The following is an 18,658-nucleotide window of genomic DNA, read 5'->3' as shown; positions in this document are numbered from 1 at the left end:
GGGGCGAAGTGCGCATGATCGGCCCAAAAAGTTTACAGCTGTATTGAAACACGTTGATGGCGTACATCACGGATGACAAGGAATTGCGCAATCAACTTTATAATCGATTACCTCAACAGTTTTTAATAGCGACTTGATTTTGCGTAAAATATGACCCTCCTCCGATTCTGCTTTCTAAAAAGTGGTTCACCTGCCCTTTCCTTTCTCTAAAACATGACCCTCCCTTGTTCAAACATTTCTAAAAAAAAATTTTAAAAAATTGTCAGACTTGGGAAGGGACACGAGTCCATGGTATGGACTCTATCCCACATCGCTGCCACCGTATAGTTAAAGACAGTGATTGTGTAAGCACTACTACCACCACAATGAATTTGTGTGACGGCATTGTATTAATTAACCCCTGCGTTTTTTATCAGATCAGAACTCCCAAAGACAAGATGCGCCCACACGGCCTAGACTCGGATCAGTGCTACAGGAGAGTATCAGAGAGTGTTTGTTATCCCTAGAATGCAAATATTGGTCTTTAGGGCTAACTTGGTCTTCTCTGATTATAACGGTCTGTAAATAGGTTTCCACAGCGATGTGTACTTACCAGAATATTACGTGCATGGGTTGATGTCATTGAAGTGTACAATCTTGATATTCACTGCCTGACAAAGCTGAATAGTTGAATAGCATAACCAATCTTCTAAGAGTAAGTAACCTGTTCGTCAAGTTTTTAAAAAATGTAGGCATTTCTTTTTCCAAACGCTCCCACTTTTATGTACGATGGCCCACAGGCGACAAAGGAAAACTAAATTTGTGGAATAAATAACTGATTTTTGAGAGCAAAATATTTAATACAAAGATAAAACTTTTCTTTCATATGACAAGACATTAATTTTTTGGGTCAAAATAAAAATATCAAAGCAAAAAGCTACAATTTCTGTGACAAAACTTTCTTTTTACAGAGCAGAAAATTAAGTTGCAAAACGAAATAGTTATGTTTTCAGTTATACAAGCCTTCTCCCTTATGGTCAACTTTGACTTTTCGGAACCCCCAGTACGCACCTAACACTTTCTGAACAACACATTAAAATGATAGTCTGTAAAAATAAAAAAGGTCATGTATCATTCACTCGGGATGCAGTTTCCTCTGGACAAAGAACGTCTTGTAACCTATCGGGAATACTAGTACTGCTATTAAGGTAGCCTTCAGTAATTACAAGGGGGAGGGGATGGGAAATCAACGGGCTAATAATAATAATATTACTTTATTCCAGAATTGTAAAGAATTGACAAAAACATGATGGAAAAAGGAAACAGGAGAAAACGGAAAATAGGGCTGTGGCATAAAATGTGACCCTTCCTCTAGCCCGTTGTACTAAACTATTACCCTCCCTGAATTTCCATTCTCTAAAATATGACCCTACCCCTGTTCAAACATTTAAAGGGGGAAAAAAACATTTTTAACACCGCCTCCCTCTGGCAAAGTTGTTAGAACTCAAGATTAGAGGTCTTCGGTTCGAGTCCCACTAAAGACAGGGAATATAATATTGCTATAGCAACATCCCACCACAATTGATAGTTTTTAAAGGCATTTATTGTTTCTCACTATTATCACCACAACGAGTTTGTGTTTGTATTAAAATCGATGCCTGCATTTGGATGTCATTGGCTGAGCTGAAGGCCAGAACTCCCAAAGACTAGATTAATACACAACTGACAACCTAAGAACTGAACTTGAAGTCAACATCCCCACTCCGCCACATTAATTATCCCCAATATCTTCCACACTACTCTCCCTTTACACTACTGTGACTTGCTCCTCTCCTCACACCACAACTAACAGTTAATTCACTGCTATTCCTAGAGCATTTCCCTGATATGTTATTACCCACAGTATCATATCCTATCATATCAATTTGACTACTTTTTAAATATAAATCGGCCACCCACAGAGTCTTAAAATGTAATTATTTTTCTAATCCTTGCATTTCGACGACAACAAAATCATTATTATAATGTACTTATTTTTTCTTTTTTTACTTTGACCACCAAATATAACCATCGACCGGGAACTTCATTTTTTACGAATCCTAAATAAAAATGAAGAAACTTAAAAATGATTTGCGAAGAAATTTAAAACTGATCAAAATGTTTGATTCATTCACGTCTTGCAATTCGACAGGCCGGCAACTTTGCAAATTAATTTTCATAAATGAAGTTATTCGACCACAAACAAATTGTAGTTATTAAAATCTGGCCGAAATGATGGGATTATTATGACATTTTACAATGGTGGCAGTGGTGGGATGTGGTAGCAGTAGGATTGTGGGTGGCAGCGGTGGGATCATGCCAAAATAACAAAATAATGCAAAATTAGATTTTAAAAAAATGAGTAAAAGTAGGCGATGTTATAAATGAACGAAAGAACAAACAAACAAACAAACAGACAGACAGACAGACAGACAGACAGACGTAGGCAGACAAATGAATGAATGAATGAATGAATGGATGGATGGATGGATGAATGAATGAATGAATGAATGAATGAATGAATGAATGAATGAATGAATGAATGAATGAATGAATGAATGAATGAATGAATGTGTTAGAGCTTTCGATCATGAATTTAAAAAAAAAACATGATAAATGATATGGAATGGCTTTTATTCTCAGATTTGTTGCCTCAGCACTATCGTCGCGTACGATCTTCTTTCGATTCGTTGAAGCGCCCTCAGCCGGCCAGCTCAGTGCTCGGTAAACACGTGGGCCCAACACGGTGGGGTCAAAGTTGGGTCAAAGCAACGAGCAAGCAAGACATCGTTCACGCACGGTCAAGTCAGGATGGTTGTGGGAGCTTTCCCACTCTTCAAACTTGGGTCGCTGGCGATCAAACAAATCAGTAAACCCATCGCCAATGCTCTCAAAATGACAGCTAAAACTAACGAATTCTTTAGGAAGAATATATGTATGCCGCCAGCACAGTGTAAGTACAGTTTCGGGATAATAGTAGTACTAGTCCTGCTTCCATGACGGTGCACGAGTCTGTATTACTGACTTGACTCTAAAGGGGGAGGGACAATTGTCAGAATCGAGTCCCGAATTCCTCCGTATGCAAGCAGGACTATAGTAGTACATGCACAAATCTGAAACGTGTAAACCCCGGTTTACCCTCAACAACATGTTCAGACAACCAGGGGCTTTACGTACACGGTAAAGTAATAACGTTCCCGTAGTCTGCTTAGATGTAGTCCTGCGTGCAGACGGAGTAAAGTTGGAACTCGACCGTTGTTCCATCCGCAAGTTACACATAGGTTTACCAAACAACAATGATGTAACATTACGTAATAGATACAGTAAATGTGCCCCCCCCCCTCCCCAACCATAGACCCTACACACCGTCTCGCATCACCTGAAATCGCACTGTTAAAAAAAAGCAGCTATGTGACAGCACAGTTGTGTGTTGAGTACGCAATGATTGGTTTCACATTGTGCTCAGAAACGATTGCTAAAAAATCACAAGCTACTATTTTCGGTATATTGCTATTGCAGGAGGTGGGGGTGTAGTCAACCTTTGAAAGTGGTGGGTGATATCATGTGGCTGGAGCGGGGGGCTAGATATCCCTACCCCTTCCAGACACGAACAAATTATCTATAACTTGTTCACTAGTAGTTGTACATTACATCTATGCATGTTTCTATATTACTTATACATCTATGATCTATGTTCTATGAGTATGTAGTATACTTGTGACTTATGGTATTACAGATGTAATAATCCTGTTGTAGATTTGGTACATGGTAACAGCATTATCAAGGCAGAAAGCCAAATGTTTGGGTTAGTATTCCTTATACAACAACCTGGCAGTAAATGGAAGTTTCATCATCTTTCTTGTAGTGTACCATTGGAGTGAAATCAACATCAAAATGAGAATTCTTGGACTCGGTAAAGCCAAGTCGGTGAAGCCACTTAGTGAGCAATCAGCCGTGGAGCTGGGCGCTGAAATCATCGGAGAAACATTCATCTTTACAGTGGGCGTTGGTATCCTGGTTGCGGAGTATTGGCGTCAGGCACGTAATGAACAACACAAAGAAGACAAACAAAATGACTCTATACTGGAGTTACAATCTCAAGTGGAGGAATTGCATTTCGTCATGGAGCGACAAGACGCTAAGTTACGAGAACTTAATCGAAGACTTGCATACTTAGATCATGGAAAACAAAAACCAGTGAATACACTATCAAATGAAAAGGTCACTGAGAAAAATTCTTCACAGAACGGAAAGTTGATTGTCGACAAAAGTATTAAGGAAAACGTGAACGATGAAACAAAACGTAAAGGGTGGTTTTGGTGATGATAGTACATGTAGTAGTAGTGTCTGCTCCCTAACACAGATTTTACTCTGACTAGATCAGTTTTAACAAGCTAAGACAGAAACAAAACTTACAACATATTACAGTCTATTTCACAATACCAGGCAGCTTAAACTGGACATGCTACACTTTAAGATAGCAAGATTGAATGAGTACAGTTTCTTGCTACATTTTGTCTAAATGAAATGAACTATATACATGTAATAGTTCATGTACATGCCACAATACAGACATCAAATCAAATGAACACCACAAAGGACATTTACGCATCATTCATTGGGTTTTTGATACTAAGAAAAACATTGGTTCCCCAATGTCTGCAAGGAGTTGCAATATATTTAAATGGTTTATTTCATTTCGACTAAATGTACCAAAAAATGTGATCTTGCTATTAAAGTGTGGAATAAATAGTTTCTTGTTGGTTTCTGCTTGGTTGTATCAAACCGCAAAGCTTAATGGTATTGTGAATTGACTGTATGTCATGTTGAACTTGGCATTAATCAATCAGTAGATGTTGACAATGATTACACTCGCCATGAAAATAGAACATATGACAAGATGAGTAGTCCCGAAGCTAAGCTTGGTGGGCTCGATTTTCTACATTTTCTCTCTCTCTCCACTGCATAGTAAAATGGCATTCTGTAGCTTTCTTCTGACCGACAGTGGTAGTTCAATGCTATTGGAGTGTTTCTATAAATATGATGACGTTATCACGTCCTCACATGACTTACTTTCTGACTGGAGGTGCAACTCTGAGTCAACTAATTACAACCACCTATCAGTGTGTGATAGATTACTACTGACATGCACTGTTCAGCCTTTCTCCAGCAGATTTAGCTAGATTTTGGATAGAGTATATGCATTTTACTATACATGGAGGGAGAGATTGAGAAAATCAAGCCCACCAATGTTTGGTTTCTAGATTACAAGGTAAGGGAAACAACATATGAACAGTTGTTCTAAAGTACATTTGTGTATTTCTTGATATTTTACCAGCAGAAAAAGTTTGGAGAGACAGCTCCAGTTAATGTGAAATTGGTCATTTGTATCAGAAGTGTTGCCAAACAATACAGCAATACAACTGCTTGACTACCATCTTTATTTTCTTCATGATAGTATAGGATCATGTATATAGCTAAGTTTTAATGATCAAATGAAGTTATATAACTAAAAAAACGTATCTCCACTGTGTCTGATGACAAAAATTGTCTTTCTTATAGTATTGCATGTAATTGTATACATTTGTATGAATAACCATAATAAAAGGTGTGATATGTGTGCCTATGTATCTGTGTCTGTATGTGTGTGACTTGTCACGGGTTACGACAAAATTTACAATGTACAATTCAAAAGAATTACTGCTACATATATCTTTCATCCAAACTCACTTGTATCTGGCTGTCTGTGCATGCATGCATTTCTGATGCACTTCTTAAAAGTGATGATGTATTATAGGGACCATCAATACTATAAACTGATGCACGACAAATGTTATTCTATTGTCGCGGTGGTTGATGTAACTTATTTTGTTTCATTTTAGTATGCATCAAAATCACAATAAAGAAATGTCGTGAATGGAATATTTACAAATAATTGTTTTTTTTGGTCACTACAACAAGGATATATTAATGTGTTACAAACTAAGTTTAGCTGTCTCTCTCTAAGATAAACAGTTAAACACTATATGAAACCCCTATTTTAAACTTATCACAATGAGCATGTCTGCCATGAGTTTCAAAATCAATAACATTCTAACCACTCAAAGGTCAAACCATGGGAGTTGATGTCAGTTTATGTTATTGATAACTTCACTGGTCACTCAGGAGACTGTAAGATACATTGTGTTGTGCCGCCCTCCCTGGCCTCAGAGGGGTTGACTGATGTGTGAGGGCGCTCAGTCATGGCATACCTTACAGACGAGTAACTCAGCTGATATGCTATAGGTGCTGATTTACTTTCTAACACATTATGCTATTCCTGCAACCTTCTTGAAGATCTAACATTGTATGTGTAGTTAAAAACTTCAACACAATGAAATATATTCCAAATATTTGAATTTATTGAAAATTACTCTTCATTTCAATTTAAAGCAATCAAATTATTGTTACATAAGTACATCAAGTTTAAATACATTTAATTTTGAAAAATAAAACAATTTTGATGGCAGTGTTTTTTTATTATAAATGCCTAATACAGTTTTACAATGCCCCCCCCCCCCCCCCCCCACAATTCAATAGCTGTACACAGTTATATGCCTTCTAACCCCCCCAGCTAAACACGGTATATATTATAGTCTCGGCTGCCCAGAGACTCGCCACTGGGGGCTCTTCTACGAGGCCACCCAGCCAAGAGTCTGCACAAACCATGTTTCAACTACCCCACGCTGGGAGTCGCACAGTGTATTCCTTCCAAGTCATAAAAAATGGGCTTACAAGGCCTGTTTGTTGTAATTTAGATGTATCACTCCCATGAGAAGTAATAAATTGTCACCAAAGTGCCTAAATCGTTTAGCCTACAATGTTGTACTGAAGTATTCCCCAGCATGCACTGCTCTAGAAGCTCATTCCTGCATGAGACAGTTGAAATCTCATTTCCCCAAAACTGAGTCTGGGTAACCAAGACTAGATATATTATTGCTAACCCCATCATTGTACACTGACCTTTACCCTTTAACCCAAGAGTTTTAATGACCTTCACCTTCTAACCCCATAGCTACAAACTGGCTTTTGGCACATGTGTGCACAATCAGTAACATTCATTTTTAATAGTATTGTATGGTAGCCTATTGCTTCTTTGATGTCACTTTAGTCTTCATTCTAAGTTATTTTACTCAATAACTCCAACCCAATCCCACCTTTTAGATAATATTCATATCACTTACTCATAAAAAAAGAGTGTGTGTACTTGAAAGTTTAAAATAATCTATTAAATTTTCGAAATCATTGACTGGTGTAGACAATTTGATGCATAGCGGCACTATCACTAAAGCGAGCAGCTCAGAAGTAACAAGGACATTGTGTGAACAGAAAATGGTGCAGGAAGGCAATACTATATACTTGCATAAATTGCTTCTTCTACAATACCACAGCCATGCAAGTGTCACATATAAACTAAAATGATATATACATTACAGTTATGGCAATAATGATGGAGAGACAATTATATTTCTACAGAAGACAGTCTCACATTCAAATCATAATCAAATTTACACTCAATACACATCCTAACTCAAATGTATATAAAAAAAAATAAATAAAGGAACACACGATGATCTGACACTCTTAACTCACACACACAGTAGAAGATTCAGATGATGAGTTCCACTACTTCATTTTATAATTTCTCAGTCTAAGTTGATTTATTTCCTGGTGTAGAAGACCAATTTGTTCAGTTTTGCAGAATTGATTTGTTGAACAGATGTGAACGTTCATAGAAGGGGACCAAAGATTTGTCATCATGGGTGCTCTGTATGATAAGAATCACAGACACAAGTTAACCTCAGTGCAGCTATGTTTTAAAATTCTGGATTTCAGTTCAGATTATCATTCATAAATCGTTGTAATGCATTAAGTCTGGCATCTATCTCCGACATTTCTGCTGATCTGTTGTAATATCCATTTTTGTGATCTGAAATAGAAAAAATTATAGAATAGTAAGTAAATGGGTAGAAATGAATGCACTTTTCAACCGTACATGGCAGCATATTTGGAAAATTTTATTATATCTTGTTCTTCCAGCAGATATATGTTAGAGGAGATAAGAGTTATCATTGCCATAAGACAGAATATACTTTGAGAGATACTTTGCAGGAAATAAAAGCCATTTTAGAAAGTAAACATACAAAGAGAGAGGTGATTGGAGGACTCACGCTTGACCGTTTCGAAAGATAAGCTTACTGGACACTTGTCTAATACCAGTCACCAATACATAAACACACTAAAAGACATTGAATCAGTTTCATATCATCTCTACTTGATAGTCCCAGTATCTAAGTGATACTGAATCAACATGTCTTTCACATTGTTTCACAAAGTTGCTTCAACACCATTTAGCTGATGGTTTGGTTACATCAATAGAAATCCTACCTGCTGCTCCATATTCCAAAAGATCACTTCTCCTGATTTTACCGGATGATGATGTTAACTTCCTGACTTTTTGTAGATCAGCAGCGGGATCGGGAGTACTGACAGCTGTGATAACAGTCAAGGAATCGGTATGAAAGGTAGAATTGGGAATAGTACTTGTTACAATGAACAGTACCAGTCAACTTACAATCAGTATTATACAGTATGATGTAATATGGTGCAAATGATGCCATGATGCAGTACAGCACAGTGTAGTGTATCAAAGTACAGCACAGTGCAGTGCAGCACAGTACAGTATGGTACATTACTATATCTAACAGCATAGTTGAGTGTACAACACTACATAAGTATATTGCACTCCACTGCACTACACCACCCTACACTACCATACAGTACCCTATGCTACACTACACTACACTACACTACACTACAGTGAAGTACAGCAGAATACAATTAAAAGCATGATTCAGCACAATACAAAACATCATAAACCAATCCACTGCAGTACATCAAAGACTTATAAATCATTTGTCACATTTACATTGTGACTTCGTGAAAGTGTAGAAATACAGGACATTATCAAACAGGTTTAACAAAGAGAAAACAGAAGTACACTGACCATAATAATTTATGAACAATTTATAATGACACTTGTAAATCATTCAAAGATAAGAATGTTTCTGTCTTGACATCCACTCTCAATGGAATCTCCAAGAACTGTCTAAAATATCTACAACACTACAGGTATTGGACCAGACAGTAACTGTTACAGCTTTTGAACAACACAAACGAATACGAATACAAATACGAATACGAATACGAATACGAATACGAATACGAATACGAATACAAATACGAATACAAATACAAATACGAATACGAATACGAATACGAATTACAAATACAAATACAAATACAAATACAAATACAAATACAAATACAAAATTTAATACAAATACAAATACAAATACAAATACAAATACAGATACAGATACAGATACAGATACAAATACAAATACAAATACAAATACAAATACAAATACAAACACACATGATTCGGCAAATTGTTTAAAAAGGATATCTTCTAGTCTTTGTTTTACTATTTCTTGTCTTCCCACTTCCTGGCATGGGCTAAAAGAAAAATAGAAACAAGTCTTACAATTAACCCATCAGTGTATTTTTTTTTCAATCCCAATGGAAATTAAAAAACAGAGTACTGGAATGCACCATTAAACACTTGCACAATACTTATGCAAATCAGTGTGCTGAAAAGATCTGAAGCAATATTTTCATTTGATTTTAATACTTGTCTTGCAAATATACTTTATGATATCTCCTCTGTCATTATCTGTTGACATGAAGACTGATTTGTTTACTTACAACATCTGGAGTTAACCACATAGATGATGATGATGTCTTGCCTCGTTTCAGTACATTCCTTTTATTCCTGAAATAGACGCATAATTAATGTTATCATATAGGGTTCTCACCATGGCTGAGTGTCACTAATTAACACTCAAAGAAATGTGAATCCACTTTCTACAAGGGACTATTTGTTTGCACACAAATAATACAAAGTTGGGAAAAAATAGGATGAAAATGCTTCTGGTCCTACTATCTGTATTATTAAAAATCCTTAGAAACTGTTGTTAATCGTACAATTCCTAAGTGACAGTGGGAAAGTTCTATTAGCACTTTGGACAGTATTTATTGTTCTCTGGGTAAGTGTACAGTTGTTGTTTTACTGGTCAAAGTATGCATAATTTCAAAGTGATCATTCATTGCAAACTGCTCACAATTAGTCTTCCATTGGAATACAGTCCCAACATTTATCCTTGAACTTGGGAATACAGCACAACAAGGCAGTGTATAGTAATATGTACAATGATAAATATGAGTATTATTATCCACACAGAAATTTGCAAGTCTCAAGTTGCACTTCCTAACTATTCATCAAACATAAGAATGCATATTACTCTGGTAAGATCACATTCAACAAGACACAACAGAACAGAAACATACAAAAACGATTATTATTGTTGTAATGCATTGACATAAATCTTTCAAATAATGTCCATAATTACACTAACAGTAGAACAGTTCAGTCTATGGCCCAGAAGTCCCATGTAGTGTTTTTACTTGTGTACAATTCTAGTGCACATTTTCAAGAACTTCAGTGATGAAAGGGCAGTTCTATCTGCATCACCAAGGGATCGGGATCACCTATTTTAAGTAACCCACTACATGTACAATAGTTTATTAAAACTAAGTCTGTGTCAGTATTTCTGTTTAAATCAGAGTAGAACTCACCTTGTTCTAGCTGATTGTGATCCAGTGGAGGCTACTTCAATGTCGCTGAGAGAAGACGTCCTGCTACCAAGACTGCCAACGGATCCACTTCTTCTATGATATCCACCTAGTGTGGAATTCACAGGAAAATCAGAGTAAATAAACTAGGAATAAATACCTTCATGTTATTTTGCGAAACTGTCTTCACCACAAACAATACAGCTGTAATTCAGCTGATGAAAGAAAATGGTACTACCAACAACCATTGCATGTATTATTTCTGTTGCATGTCACCTTTGTGCCAAGTTTGAGAAAACTGGATGACAGACATATGGATGTAAGCCACACATGTGCATGGTTGCACTGATATAGAAAGCAACACATGTACAAGACCTTGTCCATCATCATACGCCTGTCAAACTAGTAGGAATTCTATGTACTGCAACTTACCCACATTCCTTGACCAACTTCTGGTGTAAAGAAGGGAGAGGTTAGAAGAAACGGCAATATAATTACCTGAATAAAGGGGTGAATCTCTGGCCCTAGATCTACTCCTGTCAGCTGACAATGCATTTCTATCTTTGTTATACATGGCTTGTCTTCCTCTTCTCTCCCTATAAAAAAGCAACAACACCAAATCAGGACAAATTTAGCACAAAATATCATACATGCCTGTATGTATGTCAAAAAGCCTAGTAGTCAAATTACTAAATATGGTAAATCATTTCATATCAAACCATCATGTAAATCATCATTCCATCTTTGTACATTCAGTATGGTACTTGTTATCTTCTTGTGAGCATGCATTGTATGATGATCTGATCATTTCATTGTATTACCATTCTTACCATAATAGTACCAGTGTACACTTTCATAAAACATTTTCCCCGTAAATGTACAAAGAACTGTGCAACTATTATCCCTCAAAAACTTACTACAGAAACAAGTTAAAATTTCAATAATCTACTGAATTTACATGAAGAAAATACAGACAATGATAGTGCATATACCGGTACATATAACATGATACACTGTCTTGCCTAACCTGATTTTGGATATGTGGTAGCTATGTTTACTTGTTTCCCATGGAGGTACTAGGTATCATTGTACTGTTTTTTTGTACATGATGTGTGCATTCTATTAGTGTCTATTTTGTTTCAATGAAGTCACAGCAAATGTTGTTGAGGGGAGCCATGTGAAATCATCATGCTAGACTCTCTAATCCTATCCCATTTCCAATATACAGTATTACAATGAACACTTTATAAACTCTTTCAAGATATATACATGCGTTAGCTGCAACATTGGATGAAATGTACAATATATAGAATGCTCCTCTAAAAAGTAAGGATTTTCACGCCAAAGTAAAGAGGTAACAGTGTGGTTAAAATCTTATCCATGAACATTAGGTAATCAATGACAAATGGCAGCAGTAGGGATGAAAACAAGCAATATCTAAATTACTACCGGTACTTGACATTGTTGACTCTTTGACACCTTATTATTTTGCTATAAACAGAGAAATAGAACAGGTTGGATGTTGCAACTATTCTTGAATTTCATATCTATCATAAAATCCCTAACACGGTCTGTGAATTTCTCAATATATGTATATTTTATTAGTGTACTTTTTAAGTTTTGCTTCCTGTTGTTGTCTCTTCTTGTGTTCAATATATGCTGTTGGGTTGAATCTTGGATTTCTTGCTCCTGTAAAGATAGATATGTAAAAATTATTTTCATTGTCTATTAACACAAGGGAACAAGCTAAGTGTAGAGTCTGTACAGTGATGCCCTCATGCATTGGTCAACCCCTCTTTGAAGGCAGAACAATGCTATGTATCTTACAGTCTAGCTAAGTATAGTGAATAAGAAAAATACAGGAATAACTATATTTGATATTAGATAGCTTAGGTTTGTCATACACTCATTTTGTCTGAGTTTGTAAACACATTAAGTAAAACAGCTAAATATAGTCAGAAACTCAGCTCAATATCAGTCTCTAAGAAGACATTAAAAAATAGCCATCTATCAAAATCATCTACCTGATGGTGATGGTGATGCACTTCTTGCTGATGACACAGATGATGGTCTTTCACGTGATAGTGATCTATCTCTGGATGCTGATCTTGGTCTCCTTCCTGCATCCCTTCTTTGAGATGAACTTCTTGGTAGTGGAGATGGTCCTCTCATTCTCCTTAAAATAAATCATGCAAAAATTTCTCAACATTATTCAACTATGGTAACAGACTTGGAGCCAAGATGAATCAAGAGACTGCAAGTACTGATTTACAAGATATATTTGTATATATTGTTCAAAGTCTGCATTCTGTTATGTCATTCTTATGTTTTGAAGTGCACAGACACTATCTTTCTAATTCACTATGGCATAATAAAACTGAATCCTGATGACTATATATATACTGTAGGAACAGTAGTAACAGTGTCCAGATCTTTTCAATAAGAACAATGGTTTAAGTGAAACAAAAACAGCTGATTCATGGCAAAGATATGGAATGTACAGAGACGCAGACAGATGGACCAATGGACTAGACTGAATCCGTTTCTATATTGCCTCTCTGGGTGATGCCCACATGAGGTTAGCCACCAAAAAATTGACAAAACAAAGGTGTAGACATACCCTCTGGTGAAAACGGCAAGTTCATTGGTAAGACTTTTTACTCGTGCACGGAGATTCCTTTCACTGGCTCTCAACTCTTCAACCTGTAAATGATAAGGACAGTAATAAACGTTATCAAACTATTTCACAATGTGATGAGACTACATTTCAGAATGGCATCAACCTTTTAGTAAATCCATGGTGTTTTTGTTATGGTATGATAAGTTGGAAAAATCTACCAAGTATTGTCGAGGTATTTTACTGAGGTTTCTCAACATTGAAATCATAGTAGAATATAGAGGAAAGTTTTGCCTGATTTCCCCCATTCTGTTACTGGGGCTCCCAAGCTTCAGCTAAAAATACTGCATCCTAAATAACTACATGTACCAATTTTCAATTCACTCCTTTAGCAACTATTAAACTGCCAGTAAACAGGAATTATATATCTTTGTCAAATCATTCCATGTCATGTCAATTCTCAGTGGTAGAGTGTAAGATAAGTTGTGTCACTCTGCCCTCACCAGCCTGCTCTATCTGCTCTATCTGTGAAAGGAGTTGACCGATGTGTGAGGGCGCACATCACAACGTACCTCACAGACGATACTCAGTGGCAGACCTTACTGAGTTAGTTAATAAGTTATCAAAGAACCTCAGTTCAGTTGCACTAAAAGGTAAGTTTCACTCTCCGAGATTTATCAAAATACTAATTTTACCTCTTCTAATAAACTTCTATAATCTTGATTTCTTTTGTTAGCTTGTCGTCGGTATTTAGACTTTTCTGTGATCAATTCTTCTTCTAGATTCTTCACAATATTTTTCATTATTCTGATTTCTTTAGCAGCAGTACCTCTGGTGGTGTTTTTAACTTCCCTCCTATACTGTAGGAAAGCTGACTCTATTTCTTCTTTCTCTTTAAGTAATTTGTCATAACTGCAATCAAAAATCAGACATTTGCACAAAATAATATAATTATCAACAGTCAACATTATGAAAATACGGCAGAGGTTTATGATCTGAAAAAATACAAACAGACCTTAGAATGAAAAGAAAATTAAACTAAGACAACTTACTCTTTTTTCAGCCTGTTAAATTCTGCCTCCTTATACTCAGAATGACCCTGTGCACAATATAGACAAAACAGTTTTCAGATTCAGATTCATACAATGGATTCACCCCTACGTGTATGTATGTATGTATGTATGTATGTATGTATGTATGTATGTATGTATGTATCTATGTATCTATGTATGTATGTATGTATGTATGCATGTACATTTTGTATGTATGTATACATACATATGTATGTATGTATGTATGTATGTATGTATGTATGTATGTATGTATGAAATAACATCATGAACTACACTGTTATGCCAATACTAACTGTAACCCCTTTACAACATACTCAATTACAGTGAAAATTCCTGTTAATATAAATAAATTATCATGTCCCAAAACTGAAGTTAACGTACGTTGGACTACTGCACAGTACAAACTACATGAACATACGACAGTGCAGTCAATACATAAGTCATTGTCATACTGCAATGATCAAAATATCAGTCAAAGCATTCACAAATTAAACTTGCTCAGATATATTTTAAAATTTAAATTTTTCTCAAATATTTTTCTTCATTTAGCTAGGAGTAATACACAAGACATATTGATAAAAGGTTTTGTTACTACTTGTCCACAAATTGCCTAAAAGGTAACTCATATTTCCCTTGACTAATTAGAGCCAAATACTGTGGAATATGTTAATGAATCAGACTTGTGTTCAAAAAGTTCAATGCATTTCTTACTTATTTTGATCTCTCATCCTCATTTCACAGTCAGACACAGTCACACTCAGTCTAATTTCATGATTCTGTAAAAGACCCCCAGATTTGCAGTTGGGACCCCAGACCCTGGGTCCTAAGGACCCATAAATCCAAAACTGATGTACAAGTAAAACCTTGTTTAACACATCAACTGTATAGGAGGCAATTCAATTAATACAACATATATACTTACTTGAACCTTGAATCGTTTGATTTCATCCCTGAGATTTCTGATGGTGTCCTGTAGTAAGACTGGGTCAGGTTTACCAACATAGGGTAGGGGTAATGGGTAGTGTATTCTACAATCAAATATACAACATATCAAAACACAATGTAGGGGTAACCGTAATGGATAGTGTATTCTACAAATACACAGTGTCTTTTGCTATAGCCCATGCAAGCCTAGTCAAACCAAAAAGAAAATATGGAATGTATACCCTGGTCATTCTACATCATGACATCTACATCATTAGATCTGCAGCACTCGAAATATGATTATGAGTCAAAGTATTCAAAACCATCATTATTTTCTCCATTTTATCTTAAATCAAGTTTGTGTAGGTATAATTACGTTATTCCTAATATTTTTTTCTTCATTCAGCCAGAAAATACTCATGACCTAAAGGTTTTATCACTGCTCATCATCAACTCAGTGACAAGGCCCCTTAGGTCACTCACATTTTCCTCAGCCGAACAAAGGAAAATATTGGCGACTAATTTAAATGTTCATCTTACCTATCAAACTCTACAGTATAAGTCAGAATAAGATATCTTTTAGTGTTCAGTGCTGCAGCCTTAGCTCCTGGGATGGTCCTGGTACCGACACCAGCCTTACGATTCCTTAGTAGTTCTAAATCATTGTATGTCAATAAATCCAACGATACAGATTCACTTGTCTGTAATCAACAAAAAGATTGCGTTGTCATTGAATGAATAGGACTTTAATTAAAGGGGGGCACAAGCTGAGTGTATATGTTTTGGGATTTAATTTTTACTGTATATTAAAACTTATCCATTGTATTCTAATTACTGATGAAGCATATGTAAAACATCGCTTGCTATTGACAGATATTTAGGAATAATACATACAATAAAACAATTTGATGACATAAGTACATGTATACTAAAATGTCCAGGAAACATACAATCATGTTATAAAGTGTACTAACAATGCCAGAATATGATTTCAGTGCCATCAATGGCATGTATCAATATATTAACATTTATAGTATACATGTAGTAAAATTATGGGTTTATGTACGTATTTTCACTTTAAGACAAATAGTGTATAAATTCAGCTTGTGCCATTTTTAATTATGCTGGTTTGTACTGTACTCAATTAAGGTTAGATACATTATAATATATACATGCTGGTATACACTGATTGGTATCAATTGCAAATCAGACAATGAATAATAATAATGAATAAATCATGAAATCTGGACGTGATTTATATATAGATACATATAAATTCATTTGGTTATATTTATATATATAACCAAATGAATTTGATGCAGAATATCAATGACCTACAAGCACTTACATACATTGTGTAAATGAAAATAAAATGCATGTTGTATCAGATATTCTTTCTGTTCGTCATCTTTAGCAAAAAATCACTGGACAAGAATAAGTTCTAAGTTCTTTGTTGGAAATGGGTTGATAAACGGTGTGGATCTTTACTTACCTTTGTAATTGCTGTTTCTAACATACTGACAAAAATGTTAAACTGTTTGAAATTACCAGTCTTGTGAGTCAAATCCTCAACATCTGGAAAACACAACAACAAAAGAAATGGTTAAAATCAAAGCAAGCAACAGAGACAAAATTCTGCTATTTTTATATATTTGGTTCATGTACATATACATTAAGGATTTTTCTGATTGTTTTAACGAATTTTCATGACCCAATCTGATTAAAATCTAATGTAATGGACAGCTATTTTTTTCGCTATGAGCAGTACCTTTGATTTTTGCTTGGTTTACTTCAATATACACATGTAGGGCAGTGAGCAAGACCAAAACAAGAACATGAAATACATTTAGGACAATTTAGCCCATCCACTACATCAGATTTTAATCAAATTGTTTCATGACCCTGGCTCATCTACAAATGTATGGGGGGATGTCACAGACCACAACATTATTTGGTGGTCTGAGGTAATGTACAGTTTTGATTAATTTTAAAATTTAGGATAGAAAAACAGTTGTCTGACAGAGCTTCAGAAAATATTTCTCAAGAAAAAAGAATAATCCAAGCTAATAATCATGTCTCCACTGATAAGATAGTTAATACTAATGCAAGAAATGGAAAATAATTGTCATTGACAGTGAAATAATGCTATGGATTTTCAGCTATCACTCTCCTGTCAACAGTGGAGTTGTGATGGTCAAATGGTTAGTGTCCTGCTTGGCATCCACAGATTGATCAAGGCTAAAGCCTTGCCTCTGTCATTTGTCTCTGGTAAAAGTCCTTGGGCACGATTTCAACCATGATATGTGCCTTAGTCAACCCAGCTGTATAATTGAGGACCTGGTAGGATAAAGGTTGCAATGTGAATGCTTTAATGATATGCAGCTATTGTATTGAGGCCACAATAGACTTATGCTCCCAGGGAGTTTTAGGCAGTCTAAAGAGCCATTGTGTCGTCTCGATCCATGTCAGGGGTAATAATTGTGAAGTGCTTTGAGCCAAGGTCGGATGGAAAACCAACATTATTAACATTTGCTTTAGTAGTAGTAATAGTAATAGTAGTAGTAGTAGTAGTAGTAGTAGTACAGGCCTACCTATCAACAAAAGTAAATGTCTTTACACTGGGTAAATAATATCATTGACCATAAAATACCAGACACTCTCACTTAAATCGTCTTTGTTCATCAAAGTACACTCCGTTCTTGACAATAACACTAACAGAAACATAACATTATACTTTATCCAATTTGTACACAGTTATGCAAAAACTCTGTTTATATATGACTCAAATTGTACATTTGATCAGAAGAACTAAGAACTATATGTGGTAGACATCACATGGAAACCAAAGTATGGTGAAGTGCCATTCAAAGGTAGCATGGAAGATGAATAACATTATGACATGTCAAAACAAGTCGTGGGCTACAAACTGTCATACGACTTGAAACATTATTATGGTTGCATTTCTTAGATGGGAAAAATGAAGAACAACTGATTCAAAATTTACAAACATCAGAAAATATTAACTAAAACATAAATGCATTCTGGTGAATTAGTATGACGTTGAACTTGTAAGTTGTAGACATAGAAAGAGTTCTTTGAGACAGGATACATACTGGTGTTGCTACTTACATGAATTGTCGAATGTTCCTCTCCATTGGTCTGCAGTTAGCCTGTCTTCAACTTCAACTGTAAGCGTGCATGAATCTGATACATGCATACTGACCACATATTCCATACCACGAAATACATAGACACTTGTGACGCTGTCACCTCCTTTGGCAGTGAACGACAT

The 18,658-nt window shown here is 35.7% G+C and overlaps 2 protein-coding genes across 2 annotated transcripts; one reads left to right on the top strand and one right to left on the bottom strand.

The window, feature by feature from the left end:
• Nucleotides 1-2,829: 2,829 nt before the first annotated feature.
• LOC144453581 (optic atrophy 3 protein homolog) lies at nucleotides 2,830-4,545 on the top strand. Its single transcript, XM_078144903.1, has 2 exons — nucleotides 2,830-2,971; nucleotides 3,884-4,545. The coding sequence occupies exons 1-2, from the start codon at nucleotides 2,830-2,832 to the stop codon at nucleotides 4,339-4,341; spliced, it is 600 nt and encodes a 199-aa protein (XP_078001029.1). The 3' UTR covers nucleotides 4,342-4,545.
• A 3,344-nt stretch (nucleotides 4,546-7,889) lies between these two features.
• LOC144444638 (centrosomal protein CCDC61-like) lies at nucleotides 7,890-18,658 on the bottom strand. Its single transcript, XM_078134136.1, has 15 exons — nucleotides 18,496-18,658; nucleotides 16,859-16,941; nucleotides 15,907-16,067; nucleotides 15,365-15,470; nucleotides 14,422-14,468; nucleotides 14,065-14,281; nucleotides 13,373-13,455; nucleotides 12,777-12,928; nucleotides 12,363-12,441; nucleotides 11,251-11,348; nucleotides 10,756-10,861; nucleotides 9,826-9,892; nucleotides 9,546-9,576; nucleotides 8,446-8,550; nucleotides 7,890-7,987 (listed from the first exon to the last, which is right to left on the bottom strand). Exons 1-15 carry the CDS (start codon nucleotides 18,656-18,658, stop codon nucleotides 7,890-7,892), a joined length of 1,596 nt encoding a protein of 531 aa, XP_077990262.1.

This window comes from Glandiceps talaboti, chromosome 2 (assembly GCF_964340395.1).
Source record: "Glandiceps talaboti chromosome 2, keGlaTala1.1, whole genome shotgun sequence".
Classification (NCBI taxonomy): domain Eukaryota; kingdom Metazoa; phylum Hemichordata; class Enteropneusta; family Spengelidae; genus Glandiceps; species Glandiceps talaboti.
The sequence above is the reverse complement of the archived record's forward strand: the minus strand, read 5'-3'. Positions and strand labels throughout refer to the sequence as shown.